A 15,277-nucleotide genomic window follows, 5' to 3' on the forward strand; every position below is an offset into this window, starting at 1 on the left:
TGTGATGCCAAGCGTCACCCCTAATTAACAGAACTTGGTTAAAGTCATAACCTAACGTTCTCCACCATCTCCACCTCCTCCCCTCGTATGGTGATGGGAGTTGGGGGCCTCTTCTTCCTTCACCGATAGTCCACCACCAGGTCCTTGGTCTTGCTGATGTTGCGGTTGCTGTTGCTCCACCCTACAAAGATTTGATTTGATCCTCGTTGTCGTCTGTGATGTAACTGATGATGGAAGAGTCATCTGAGAACTTCTGTAGGAAGCACATGCTCAAGTTGTAGCAGAAGTCGGAGATGTAGAGTGTGAATAGGAAGGGTGACAGGCAGCACAGTTCATTGGGGGGTGCCGGTGTTGCTCACCAGCACGTCTGACTGAGTCCTGCAGTCTGACACGGTCTGTTGGTGTTATATATGCAGTTATATGGTTCTGAGGTACTCATTAATATACGCTGAAATGTCCAAGATTATATGAATGGCTGCTTTTTTATATAGCGCTTTTATCCAAATCGCTTTACAATTTGTTACTTACATATTACCCATTCACACACCGACGGCAGAGGCAACCATGCAAGGTGCCAACCTGCTCATCGGGAGCAATTAGGGGTTAAGTGTCTTGCTCAAGGACACATCGACACGCTACCCAGGAGGAGCGGGAATCTAACCAGGAACCTCCGGATTGCCAGACGACTGCTATACCTCCTGATCCACTGTCGACCCATATATGAATAATACTAATTAATTAGGGTGGCCCTGAAGGCCAGTGAGATAGCTCACATAAGGTACAAGTGAATAAATTATGCATTAGAAGAATTATGCATTCATGTTTTCACTGTTGATCAACCTTGCATTCAAATTAGGTTTTTACATGTTGTCCTGTACAGGTACTGTACTGCCATGTACAGGTAAGAGTGTGAAATTAGTAAATACCTGCAGGGCCTTTCTTCCTGTCAGTCACACCTCCACCAGTGTAAATCAATTGATTGATTGATTGATTGATTGATTGATTGATTGAAAACTTTATTAACAGATTGCAGAATGGGAACAATACAGTACGGCTCAATACACACAACTGCTACGAGGATGCAGACCAGAAAAATACTTTTGTCTTGTTTACATCAGGGTCCTCCATTTTCAATTAATCAGGACATTTATGACATACAAGACATACAAATATACAGTACTGTGTAAGAAAAAAAATATCATAAGAAAAATATATACATCCGAAGGGGAAGACACTGTACATTGGAATCATTGTCATAATGCAAGTGAGTCCACCTGTAGAGTCTATTGAGGTGCAAATTACCTTTGGTGCTGTTGGGCAGAGAGCGAGCATGATGCACATCACAGATGTTTCGTTGAGTTTGACCAGCAACAACTCAAGATGCATAATGATTATTTTTTGTAGAGAGCAGTGTACTGCCGGTACCTACCAGTGGATGGCAGCACCGCGACTTATACGCGTCTAGCCTACCCTAAAACGTCACACGAAAAATAACTGAGCATGCGCTGTTATATTTACTGTGTTGTTAGCAAAGTAGCATTTAGCTTGCGATTTGATGTAGCTAGCTCTCTGGATAACAATTGAGCTGAACTAAAGACGGTACTAAGGATATCGTTCCACTAATTGCATTATAACATTTCAATATATATCGAATGTTACACAGACCGAAGCTAGCTATCAAGACGAAGTTACGGTAAGTCACAAGATATATAGCTAACATAATGCTAACTAACGTTGACGTTAGCTAAGAGTATCGTCTTTCACGATGCTATAGTTGACGTTATTTCCAGCCAGGTGACCCAGTAATGTAGCTAAATGATGGGATTTAAAGGAACAATATAACATACACGTTATTTGTTTTACTTGTATCTTTAGTTATTGCCGGGTAATATAGGCTAGCTTAGCGTCAGCCTACTACCTTGAGCTAACCCCCGCCCCCTACGTTAGCCTGTAGGTTCTAACCTAAACAAAGACAGGCTATGTCAGCCTATGATGCCCAACCTTGCCCTAGTTTCACCTAGGTTCAATAACAAATGTAACTTGATAATATTCAACACGTGACGTGTATCTTGCTGGATGTCTTAGTTATATTCGTTACTTAAATTGTATACTTGTTGTATACAAATGTATATACTATCTTTTTTAGACTATTTTTGTATCACAAACAGTACTGTATTTGCAAATCTGGTATGTCATAAATGTCTAGATGTAGCAGTACTGTCTTATCTGTATGTAGTGTATGTACTGATGAATTGAAAATGGGGGACCCTGATGTAAACAAGACGTAAGTCTTTCTCTGGTCTGCATCCCCTTAACAATTGTGTGTATTGAGCTGTACTGTACTGTACCCATTCTGCAATCTGTTAAAGTTTTCAATCAATCAATACTGTCTTCTTCCTTATAAATGCCTAAGGTAGATGCAGTCAGGTGCACCTCTGGCCGGTGTACCAATGGCAGCAGCTGGTGCTCAGAGTCGATCAGAGGATGAAGAGTCACTTGGACTAAAAGATGTGAAAAGGACAGCAACACAAGCCTTCGGTGGCGGTGGTGTTCCCAAACGCAGGAGCTCCTCGAGGTTTGACTGATATACTGTACTAGCACACTGATGAAGGCCGGATGGCTGAAAACGTTTTTTTGTGCGTTATACAACTTGTGCATATAAAAACAACGATTTTCCTCGAGTGCGGTCCCTACTCCATTTTTTATGCTGTACTATAAATGTTGTTGAATGCCAGAGGTATATACACATTTTATTAGTAAAGATGATGATATATTTATTATATCTGTCTAGTAGTGTCTATTCAGGACGTTGCATGTAACCTACAGGTTGCCCAAATACATGTAGTGTTTTTTTTTCTATTAGTGCAACTATAATAAAGTGTCCCAATTATGTTTCAGGTCAATTAAGAGGAAGAAGTTTGACGACGAGCTGGTGGAGAGCAGCCTGGTCAAGTCGTCGAGCAGAGTCAAAGGTCCACCTGTGATAGAGCCAATGCGCTGCTCGGGGAATGAGCCCTCGTCCAATGAGAAAAAAAAGGTATTGGCCCGGTGCCCTGTTTGGGTGGTTCTCATGGCAACCCTCAAGCACTGTTGGAAATATCATACATACTATGAGCCGAGTGCATGATACCCGAGTTGCGACATTTAGGCAGCATGTCTTTACATGTGTAATAGACATATATTTTTAACTTTTGGTGTCAAATGTACATCCACTTAACTCCAGATTGGCACCTTGCATGGTCGCCTCCGCTGTCCACTTCATCATACTGGCTGTCACACGCTAGCTCACCCCCATTGGTACATCCGTGAGCAGAAGAATCGACACTGGAAATGTGATACCTTTCCTTGAAACGTTCTGTTTATTCCATAAACATGTCCTCAAGATGGAAACAGTTCTGAAAGTCTTTGAAAAGTCTATTAAATTCATTCTATCGTCGGGGGCAGCGTGAGCCTCCCACGCGTTACTCCTCGACACTGAGAGATCGAGCTGCGCAGGTGAAAAGATGCGACTGCTGTTACCTCAAGTACCGGAGGGGACTTGTGCTATGTATGACTTAGTCCACATTGCAGCCGGCTTGTGGGAGGCAAGAAACAGCGTTCGTGACAGGGGAGGGTTGAATTGGATGATACGAAATTGGGATGGGAGAAAATATAGAAAAATGGGAGAAAAAGTGGATCAAAAAAAAAATTCATTCTATCCATCTCTCCTGTTATCAGCTCTATGGTTTGTTAGGTTCTCGTAATAATTACTTCACACACCTTCTTCTGTTCCAGACCACACATGGATTTGTGTAATTTGTTGCACAGCAAATAGTTTTAACCTGTTAAATCTAACGTCTTGGCCGGTCGCGTGCAAATCTCTTATTACGTTGCAGGGGAACCCGTAGATGGGGGAGCAAAGAAGGTTTCCAGAAGGGTAGCATAACAAGCACGGATGGTCATCGACGTTCCAATATTCAAATAGTCGCTAAATTATATATAAAAATAAATAATAATTACCATTAGTATTCGATTAATTCCCAGTGACTATCGAATAGCAATTTTGTGAGTTTTGCCCATCCCTGATTTAAAAAGCTGAGCTGGAACTTTTGAAAGTATTCGAGAGACACGGTCATTACATTTCCACGCTTCTCTCTTCAGGTGGCCAAGTCCGGCACCTCCCTCACCCCCCCACTCGCCATGCTGATCACTCCTGCCCCGATCGCCAAGAGGGTGAAGAAGAGCAAGCAGCCTCTACAGATCACTAAAGACCTGGGCCGATGGAAACCCACCGACGACCTGTTGCTCATCAACGCCGTACTGCAGGTGAGAGAGGCATAGGAAGGAATGGGGATCAGTGTGTCAAACATTCATTCATGTCAAGATAAGTTTGCAGGAATCTACTGTGCATTGCTCGTCAAGAGTCAGCCCGTATCGGTGTTAGGACGGGCCCGGACTGGTCATCCGGAGCATCAGGGGTTTTCCCGGTGGCCTGGCCTGCTAGGTGGCCTGCGTTTACATTTTGGCATTTAGCTGACTTACAAGTTCTATACGACAAGTCAGCAGGAAGGGTACAATTCTTTCAGCTGAGTAACAATGTTCATCAGTTGAAACTTGAGTGCTGCAGTGTTGAGTGCATAGTAGGAGAGACATATTAGTACATGCTCCATTTCCCAGTCATGTCAGTGTTTTTAGTTGCAAAGATGAGTCAGCAGAGACTGGCCATTGGGCCGGTGGCCTGGCCTGCTAAATGGCGTTTGTTTTGTGCCTCCGACGCAACACTGCACTGCGCAAGGCTGAAACAAGGACTGACAGAACGCTGCAGTGCTTGGCTCTACAGGTTAATTGGCAGCAAATGTGCCTACAGCTGAGCTGTTATGTTCATCTGTTTTAGTTTTTTTTGCATCTCACACTTACTGTATTTCAACACCCTGCACCCTGAGTCCACATCTCTCTCTATTTTTTATGTAGGGCTATAGTTATTTATTTCATTATTTATTATTAAATATTGGTTAGTCCTTGTGTCGTCTCCCTCCTTAACTCATTCAGCGCCGGGGATTAGCCATCTCCCTGTGGTCGCATTGCCACACGTTAAAATATAGGACTCACCTTGTTTGTAGAGCTATAACTATATTCTATATTATAGCTATGGATACAATACTATGGCCCATTTGACATCACCTATCTATCGTTCAATATGTGAGAACGAATAAATGTTTCCATCCATACGTTCCCGTGTTATACCGTGGTGAATATAAGTATGGTTTTAGAGCGGTCTAGGGTAATTCATGAAATCCTGAGTTAAAGCCCTATATGTCGATTCCACTATAGACGTTGCCATGTCTTGCCTGTATACGCTATTATCCCGAAATCAATTCTATATCATAGCTATTATGTTCCATCATGAATGCATGAAAGGGGGGGGGGGGGGGTCGTTTCTGATTATTTGATTGTCAGTAACGGGCGGCATTCGCATTGAACACTAAACATGGTTATCAGTCTGATCGGTATGAAAGCATTGCAGGATCAAGCTAAAATTTACGTCAAATCGCCCTTACCTGTGGCCGGGAGTATTCCAAAAATAATATTCCAATTGTTTGATCGCCATCTGGTATATCCAATGTCCATTTCGTCAACGGCATAATTCACCACAACATATGGATCTGAGATATTTGACGAGCTTCGATGGAACCGGCAGAACGGCTGCCCTTGCCCGACAAGGAGACCTGGGGCCATCCCACACAGAAAGATACAAGGGTAGAAAAGGTGCTCGATACCGCCGTCTAGCGTGATGCGGCCGGTATTGCACTTCTACATTCTCATGAGGATTCCCCATGTTAACCCCCGAGTCTGTGCGCCTGTAATGAATAGAAATATAGAATAAAAGAAATAACGATTAAATAACGACGGGGAACAAAATTAACTTTTTGACCTACCAGCCATTTGGCTGGTCGATTTTAAAAACTACCAGCAGCCAGCAGATTTTTTACCAGCCAAAAATTATAAATAGCTTTTTAGTATATCGCCATGTGTTATTATTACTATATAATACTCTCATATGCTATTTTCAATTAATATCATAAACAACATAAGGAATATTAGCATAATTTTGAGTGGACTGAAGGAATGAGTCGGCGTTAATAGTTTTAAATGCAAATAATTTATTGAAACATAGAAGTGGGGTCGGGACACATCATATTATGTTGTAATATGTAAACTGATGTAAACAAGATGAAAGTCTTTCTCTGGTCTGCATCCCCTTAACAATTGTATGTATTGAGCTGTACTGTACTGTACCCATTCTGCAATCTGTTAATAAACTTTTCAGTTCAGAGTTTTTATTTGCCACATGGAATCATACAATCAGAGTTTCTTCATTACACAATCATAAATATCATTCCATGGACAAAAGGAGCAGGAAGAAGAATACATCTTATAGTTACCAGCCCCTTATTCCTAAACTAAACAAGTATTTACTTAATGGTCGGCGTACAACCTAATTTACACAAATAAGAATTTATACCATTATACAAGAAACACACAATCCACAGTTAAACAAGAATTTTTTTTATAATAATAATAATAATAATAAAGAATAAATCAATCAATCACACACACTGTTTCAACTCACCACCCCGTCTAGTCTGTCTTCAAACTTCCACTCCTCTCGAAACTTTTTTATCAACATTATCTGTCCATCCTCAGTAATCCTCAGTTTACTATAATATGCTCCTGACTGACTTCATCGTCTTGCCAAACGCACGCACACACACAGAGAAAGGGAGAGTGCCCCCCCCATTTCCCTTTCCTCAGTCCACACTGTCTGCTGTTCTCTATGGCTCTGCTCTGCCTCTGATCAGGATTAGCTTGTTAGCTTACGCTAACGTAACGTTCATTTCGGGCGATGTGGGCATAAAGGAATGGCGACGGTGCAAAGCATGTTAGATGCATTTGCCCCGTTGTGAGAAAAAATAAACACCACAGACTTATTTCGGGTCGTGTAGGCGCACTGCTGTGTAGCGCTGCTCTGCTTTAATGCGAGCAGACAGCACGGACTGGGGCGGATATGACTCGCGGAGTTGCTACAGGGTTTTTCAAAATAAGATTATCATATGAACCGAACGTTGCTAGCTGCCGGAGCCATAGATATTATGACTAATAATAATAATATTATGTCCTAATAAACTAACCTACACTGTAGCACTCAACACTTTGATGAACAACAGCTGATAGAGTTGTGCCCTTCCTGATGGCTTGTCGTACAGAACTTGTAAGTCGCTTTGGATAAAAGCGTCAGCTAAATGACTAAATGTAAATGTAAATGGAGCTGCGCTTGGGGCGGAAATGAGACCCGCACAGGATTTTCAAAATAAGAGTATCGATATGAACTACACGCCAGGTGGCAGGCAGACCTCTCATTTTTACTCGCCAAACCTTAAATCTGCCCGCCATTGGCGGTTGGCGGGCAGTGGCGTCGCGTGGGTAAAATAACAGGGGAAGCCAAAAAAAATTATTAAAAAAAAAATTATTAAATATTTTTATTAATAAATTTTTTTTTCTTTTTTTTTTTTTAGTCAAGCAGTCACCATGTACACTACAGTATGGCTCGGCGGCCAGTCAAACTTTCTTTTTATTTATTTAACAGATTGCAGAATGGGTACAATACAGTACGGCTCAATACACACAATTGTATAAGGGGATGCAGACCAGAGAAAGACGTTTGTCTTGTTTACATCAGGGTCATTAATACTGCTGGAGCATTGGTTAATTTTTGGTCTGATTTTTCCTTGCGCGATTTTGCGCGCCGCGTGGGAGCAAATTCGAGACACATATTCGGTTGCAAAAAGGTGTCCCACGGTCTCCTCTATGGCCGTGAATATTTTCACGCGGATCGGAATCACGGCGCGCCCGTGGGACACTTTTCCGTTTCGGCGAGTTTATTCCACGCTTTCTGTTTTCCTTTTCTAAGCATTTTAGGGGCTACATGTGAATCAGTAAAAGTTGCGGGACGCCCAGATGTTTCCACGATAGAAAGCTCGCGTGGATCCCATAATAGGCTCACTTAATACAGCGTTTTTAAAATCACGCGACATTTTCAGGGTCGCGAGCCGACCTTTTCCCCTCGTTTTCGATGATGGAAGTGATTTAGGAAAAGCTTCGGCACGCCGAGAGGTCCCCGTGGATTTAATCTCGCGAGGATCGGGGCAATATTCGGCCCGTGGGAACAGTTACGGGTTAATACAATGTTCAGAGTGCAGAGGGGAAAATATGCTGAGTATTTTCCTCTCAGCCCCGTTTTAAACTTTTAGGGTGTGGCAGTCAGCTCGAATCTGATTGGCTAGGATCGGATTTGGACTCTATAATGCTGGAAGCCTGGAGAAAGAGACCTACCATCTGCCTCCTATCCTGCTGCAGTGAGCATAGTGAGGCTGACAGTGTGTTAGAGGGAGTGAGAAGGAGAAGAGGGAGACATTTAAAAAAAAATAAAAAATTATAACACAGATGCACAGATGAAAAAGAATGTAAACTATATTAAAATTTTTTTTTTTTTTTTTTTCATATTTCATATTTGATATTAATTCATATTTTAATATTAGGGAGGCATGGCTTCCGTTGGCTTCCATAAGGATTCGCCACTGTTGGCGGGTACTTATTTTGTTCCCTGAATAACGAGTATACTCGTTGTTGCTGTTCAACGATTGGCGCCCAATAACGAGTATACTCGTCGTTGGCAGGGAATGAGTTAATGATATTCCTTTGGTTTTATTAGATTTTTATAACATTAGATTGTACTAAGCAGTTGTTGGCTCATTAGTTTGTGATTCACATGCACTAACATTCACCAGAATGCAGGAAATTAAGTCTTGTAACTAACATTTTCCTAGTGGGGGACCCCCAGACCCCACTTAAAAAGTGGTCTCACTGGGGCTATATTTCGTGCCATATTTTTCCCGGCCTGAATGATTTTCCCAGTTCGGCCCTGGTTTAGGGTTTGATGAGCTGGTATGCCTGGGCTTTGTCCACCCATCCATCATATCTTTTGCTAAATAGCTCGTTAAGAAAGGTGCCTTTTGTATCTCCCCTGTCGCTATGTATGGTGGGAAATGAAATCGCAGCTTTACTTTACTTAGGTCCATTATCCCTTACCTGCCCTCATCCCCCTTTTTCCCCTACATCCCTAGCCCTATTTTCTGTCTTGATTGTGAAGCGACCTTGGGTTCTATAAAAGGCGCTATAGAAATTTGATCTATTATTACTTTGTCACAGAAAGGTAAATAAAACATCTCACCAGTCACTCCAGCCAAAATGGATGTTTGAATACACAGTAGATCTTCCAAAGATTTCACGATTTCACCTGAACACCTTCCAAATGTCAAGTGACATTGACAAATCTGCTTGCAATCTGCCAACATTTATCAGCAGGAGTGATTTCGCCACCCTGTTGGCTATGCCTCTTTTGTTGACATGTTTGAATTGCAAGGTTATTGTGCTAAAGTTTAAATACACACTCGGGTGGCTGTGATCCGAGCGTATGTGGTGTCGAAGTGACATAAAGCATACAGCCAAGGGATACAGTATTTTGATTCATGGCACATTATAGACGTCGGCGCCTCTCATTTGTGACTGGGGTCCGAGCGCATGTGGCGTCGAAGCAACATGGAGCATACAGCTAATGATACAGTATTGACAACTTGTTAATTCATAGAGCGTACAGTTTCAAGTCAAGTTCAAGTTTCTTTTAGTTGTCATACAAAAATACAGAATACTTTTATATGAAATGCTTCTTTCTGTTTTGCTCCTGAGAGTGTGCTAGATAAAACACAAGTATAAAATAAGTATAATATAGAAAGTCAAGTATGTAGACAAGTGTAAACAAAACAAAAGTGTTCAATATACATATATACAATGCAGAGTAGAGAAAGTAACTGACAATACAATACACGGTACAATGCAGAAATAGGATGAGGTACAACTTAGGGTAAGGTGCAATGAGGTATGAGTTGTAGTGCAAATCTCTTTACCAATAAATATAAAGTGTGGTAAAGTGGGTGCTACAGTGAGTTGTTTATTTGAAGTGAGTGTGTACGTGTGGATGTGTGTGCTGTGAGTGCATTTGATGGTTGGTTTGTTACATAGTGTTATGGATACAGTATAAACAGCTAATGGATACAGTATAAACAACTTGTAAATTCATAGAGCATACAGCTAATGGATACAATATTAACACTATGGGTGCCGGCCAGAAATCCGGAAAATGACTGTGGATTGCCAGCGCTATTTGTCTATGGAGAAATTCCCCTTCTTTGCAGGGCTATAACTTTTTAAATTCTATTGCTACATTGCCATTATTAGGGCCCATTCAAAGTCCTATATGTATTGTTCATTGTGTAGCAACGTTAAACTTTTTCATTCACATATTCATAGTAAAGTATGGTCTAATGTATAAGTATGTTTTCATCTCTTTCTGCAGCTTTCTCCAGAACGTGATATATAGCCCCAAATGCATTATATTGATGATGAAATACAGTTTGATGGCAATCGGGGCGATATAAAAAATTTCAATTGGACGTACTTCTAGAATGATCTACGTATGATCTGATGATGACCGGATGGGCGGGGGATCGTTTATAATTCCGTGGGCAGCGGTATATCATTCATCTAGTGTGGGTGATATGTTCATCATAACAGTTTATATGGAATACGATCAAAAATAACGCTGAATCTTACCGTATCCTCCTCGCGCCGTTGGGCGATGAGCGTGGAACAGTCATTTACCTATTATGGTATGTAGAAATATCGGGTCCATTTCCAGCTTGTATAATAGTATATATGTCCAAATCATGTTGTTTATCGAGTTATTGGCAATCGATTGCTATGTATTGTGTCGAGATCGAGTCCCGGTAGCCAAACAGAGTGCCCGGAAGTAATACGGCCGACCAGCACAACCTCCATAGCACTTCCTGTTTGGCGATTGCGCCGATCGGCCACCAGATGGCACTCCTGAACCGTCAGAGAGCTCAGTGGGTCCTCCTGGTGGATCTCAGGCCAGCGGAGGGGAAATATGAATCCGATCGCAGATTTTTGAAATATTGATATAAGGACGCTGTAAAGCGTCCTCCGGCAACTTGAGCATGGCCGGGAATGACGCTTTTAAGCGGTTTCCGGCAGTCAAAGTGTTAACAACTTGTTAATTCATAGCTTATTATCGATTGATTGATGGGACGTGTAGCGCAGATACGTATGATGTGTTGTGATAAAGTATGAATGTATGTTGTCTATTTTATACTAATTTTACCTGTATGTCTGCACTTAGTGCATTGCTTTTATTTAGTCAATTCTCTGCTCATTTCATGCCGGTCTATATTTATGCCAATTTAATGATAATTGTATGCCTATGTCTACATTACTGCTGTGAAGCACTTTGGGATGCAATTCTTGTATGAAAGGTGCTATACAAATAAAGTTTATTGTTATTATTATTATAATATTCATTGGTGGACATGCTGTTTAAAATGTGTGTGTGTGTGTGTGTTCAGACCACAGATCTGACATCGGTTCATCTGGGGGTTAAGTTCAGCTGTCGCTTCACTCTGCGGGAGATAGAAGAGAGGTGGTACGCTCTGCTCTACGACCCAGTCATCTCAAAGTAAGAAAGCACCATATCAATCAACACATTTGACTTCTCTTTCATGTGGACAGTAGGCTTGCGGCTGTAGTGGGTGATACTTGTGTTACTCAGTGTTCAGGCATCCACCAAGTACATTATTTACCCACCACCCCCACCGCTGTATACATAAAAAAAAAAGATATATATTATATTTATAAAAATAAAACCCCATTAGTTTATGTTTGCGTATCAGTGCCCAAATTCATGTAGTCAGTGCCCAAAAGGAATTTGTTATCAATTTGTTATGTCAGACAATATTATTAACTGAACGTGTCTGCGCGGACAGCAGATCTATTTTATAAGTCGCAGTACAGAGTAGCTTATGTTTCACTTTCATTTAGAGTAGATTTAACTGTGCATGAAGGAGAGAAAGGAGGCTCTCGAGACGACACAACGGGTTAAACCCGGCAGCAACTCGAGTGGAGAGGGCCTCAGAGGACCAGTCCAGACCAGCAACAGTGTTTGCACGATGCGCTAAATAAGGCTGCAGATACATCGATCCGTCATAGAAAATTGGCGGAAGATATTACTGTCTGTTGGTTTATTTTTTAATTTGAATTATATGTAATAAATGTAGAATAGAATATCAACTCTGTCTGTCCAGCAAATGGATACTAGTAATTGAAAATTAATTAAAAACAGACGTAGACAGACAGACATGTGGATCAATGTAGCATAACGTTAAAGATCAAAGATATTTAGCATGATTTTGTAAAATGTCTGGTGTCGCAGGTTAATACCGGTTTAGTAGTCAAGGGACATTTCACATCACTGCGGCAACCCTAATGTACATCACGTGGTTTCATGTCTTGGGTCTGTTTGTCATACTGTATCTCTACTGTCTGTCTGTATTCAGGCTGGCGTGGCAGGCCATGCGCCAGCTCCACCCAGAGGCCATCGCTGCGGTCCAGAGCAAGGCTCTCTTCAGTCAGGTTGAGGAGGCACTGATGGCCAAGATTGGTTCGGTGAGTGAGAAAGATTTGAGTTCCAGTATTTTAAATTAATTTCATTTCAAACCTTTATTTCAACTATTAAGACACTAAGGTTACCCTCATTTACAGCGACTACACAGTTTTCATCAGCAATTTCATCCATATAGGCACAATAAATAAGAATAAACTATTAAAAGAAATTGGCCAAGACGGTTACAAGTCGACACACACAGTGGTCGACATTTGTCTATACTACTATGCGCTCGAGACTGTACAACACTGTTTGACGAACAATGTTACGTACCCTTAGCTGCCAGAGTTGTACAATTTACAATTTAGTCATTTAGCTGACGCTTTGATCCAAAGCGACTTACAAGATTGGGAACAACAAGTCACCAGGAGGAGTAGCTAAGGGTCAGTGGCATTGCTCATCAAAACAATATCTTGAGCTTGAGTGTTACACTCTTGAGTGCATAGTAGTATATACATATTAGCAGGATAAGTAGTACCCTTCCTGCCTGCTGACTTGTACAGAACATGTTGCTTTGGATAAAACTAGTTGGATAAGACTAAATTCATTCATTCCTTCATGCATTCCGTTATTTATTCTTGAAAGGACAATTGAGGTCAACCCTCATTTTCAATGTCGTCGAGACTTTACAGACATTTAAATGCATACATTTTTACTATATAATAATAATAATACATATTAATAACTATCTATATAGAACTTTGCACACATGGACCCGCAGTCCAGAGTGCCCCACAGCAATTCGTATAAAATGAACATAGGCATAAAATCAGCACACGATTGACAGAATAAAAAAACAATGCATAAATTGCAAACATAAGAATGGGTATAAAATAAGTACAATAGTACAATGTTGCTCGAAGGCATGTGAACCCCCCCGGAACAGCCAGTCCCCCAACACCCCACAAATGTAAATGTAAATTACATTTCAAGTGAAAGAATTGTGCCATGTAGTGATTCTTTGATGAATAAACAATTGATTCAGATTTCAACCATGAGCATCAGATAATGTTTTCTGTTGTATTTACAAGATTATTTTTTGTATTGTCTAACAGACCAGTCAGCCCAAACTGGAGGTGTTCCAGGATCTCCTGAGCAAACACCCCAGTGTGTTCCACCCGTCTCGCACCCCCAAGAGCCTGCTGGTGCACTGGCAGTTGCTGAAGCAGTACTACCTGCTGGAGGACCAGAGCGGTGAGGTTCACTCACTCATGGTTGAGTTGAGCCCGTATATATGCAAAACTGACCCATCCATCTACACTCATTGCACACACATCCACATGCACACACTCACTCACTTTAAACAAATACTCACTTTAACTCACCTTTTTATATATTTATTACAAAAAGATTGGCACTACATCATACCTCATTTTTGCATTTTAAAAAGGTTTGCATTTTGTACCTCATTGTTTGCATTTTGTACTTCATTTTCTACTTTAGGTTGTACAGTTTAGTTTGTATATGTTGTATAGTGTTTGGACTTTATTCATTTTTACTGTATGAAGCACATTCTCTGGAGGCTCATACAGAACCAAGCATTTCACTGTAATGTACATGTACTTTATACGTGACAAATAAAACAAAACTTTAAACTTTTACACTCTTTGTCAAAACACCCCTCTGCAGCCATACCGGTAACACTCCAACCTCTTTTACAGTCCAACCTCTTCCCAAAGGCGACCAGGTCCTCAACTTCTCTGATGCCGAACAGATGGTTGATGATGCCAAGTTAAAGTAAGATTAAAAAAATATACTGCCTTATTTTAGCTTGTAATCCAATTTTTTTTATTTAGAAAAGGTTTTCTGGACCCGCTCTCCAGAAAAGCGATACACGTATCCAAGCTTTCCTGCAAATAGAATTGACCCATCTCAAACTCTGCCCTCTTTTCTCGATCATCCAATCACAACTGTTGCTTTCCTCGGAAAAACCTGTCAGAGGAAAGCAACAGTTGTGATTGGAGGATCAAGAAAAGAGGGCAGAGTTTGCAATTGGTCAATTAGGTTTCAGATGAAATATTCTTTCAAACCTAATTATCTAAAGATGATAAGTTGGAGTGTCATGTACATTCATAGTTCATGAATGTAGAGGTTGAGTACTTTATTATCTAAAGATGATACGTTGTGTGTTCATTCATAGTTCATGAATGTAGAGGTTGAGTACTTTATTATCTAAAGATGATACGTTGTGTGTTCATTCATAGTTCATGAATGTAGAGGTTGAGTACTTACGCATTACGTTCACAATCCCAACTGATTTGGATTGACTCTACAACTGCAAATACAAAGGATATCCAAATGATTTCAAAACTGACAAATAATTATTTGTTTCAAGGGTTCAATTATTGTCTTTAGCTTTGCTGCGATAATTCCCTAAATTCCCTGTGTTTATGAGTTGCTCTGTCTTTTTTCCCCCCAGGGAGAGCAGGGATGAGGTGCTGGAACATGGTAAGGAATCTAGCAAAAAGTCAGATTCAGATTATCACAATCATTATAACAAGTCACATGCAGTTTATATAAATAAACAAGTCACATGCAGTTTACATAAATAAACAAGTCACATGCAGTTCACATAAATAAACAAGTCACATGCAGTTCACATAAATAAACAAGTCACATGCAGTTCACATAAATAAACAAGTCACATGCAGTTCACATAAATAAACA

General features: G+C 40.8%; 1 protein-coding gene across 2 annotated transcripts in view; it reads left to right on the forward strand.

Moving 5' to 3' along the window:
• The first annotated feature begins 1,535 nt into the window (after positions 1-1,535).
• mcrs1 (microspherule protein 1) overlaps positions 1,536-15,277 on the forward strand; it is a 31,478-nt gene continuing 17,736 nt past the window's right edge. The window contains exons 1-9 of one of the 2 annotated variants that reach the window (XM_084316883.1): positions 1,536-1,693; positions 2,414-2,575; positions 2,899-3,037; positions 4,141-4,305; positions 11,517-11,626; positions 12,504-12,612; positions 13,666-13,804; positions 14,272-14,347; positions 15,030-15,058. In XM_084316883.1, coding sequence (XP_084173009.1) covers positions 2,418-2,575; positions 2,899-3,037; positions 4,141-4,305; positions 11,517-11,626; positions 12,504-12,612; positions 13,666-13,804; positions 14,272-14,347; positions 15,030-15,058 — 925 coding nt within the window. In that variant the 5' untranslated portion in view covers positions 1,536-1,693; positions 2,414-2,417. The remainder of the gene's footprint in view (positions 1,694-2,413; positions 2,576-2,898; positions 3,038-4,140; positions 4,306-11,516; positions 11,627-12,503; positions 12,613-13,665; positions 13,805-14,271; positions 14,348-15,029; positions 15,059-15,277) is intronic. The other variant, XM_084316884.1, reaches the window with a different exon arrangement.

Source organism: Notolepis coatsorum (assembly GCF_963971535.1).
Source record: "Notolepis coatsorum genome assembly, chromosome: 6".
NCBI classification, from domain to species: domain Eukaryota; kingdom Metazoa; phylum Chordata; class Actinopteri; order Aulopiformes; family Paralepididae; genus Notolepis; species Notolepis coatsorum.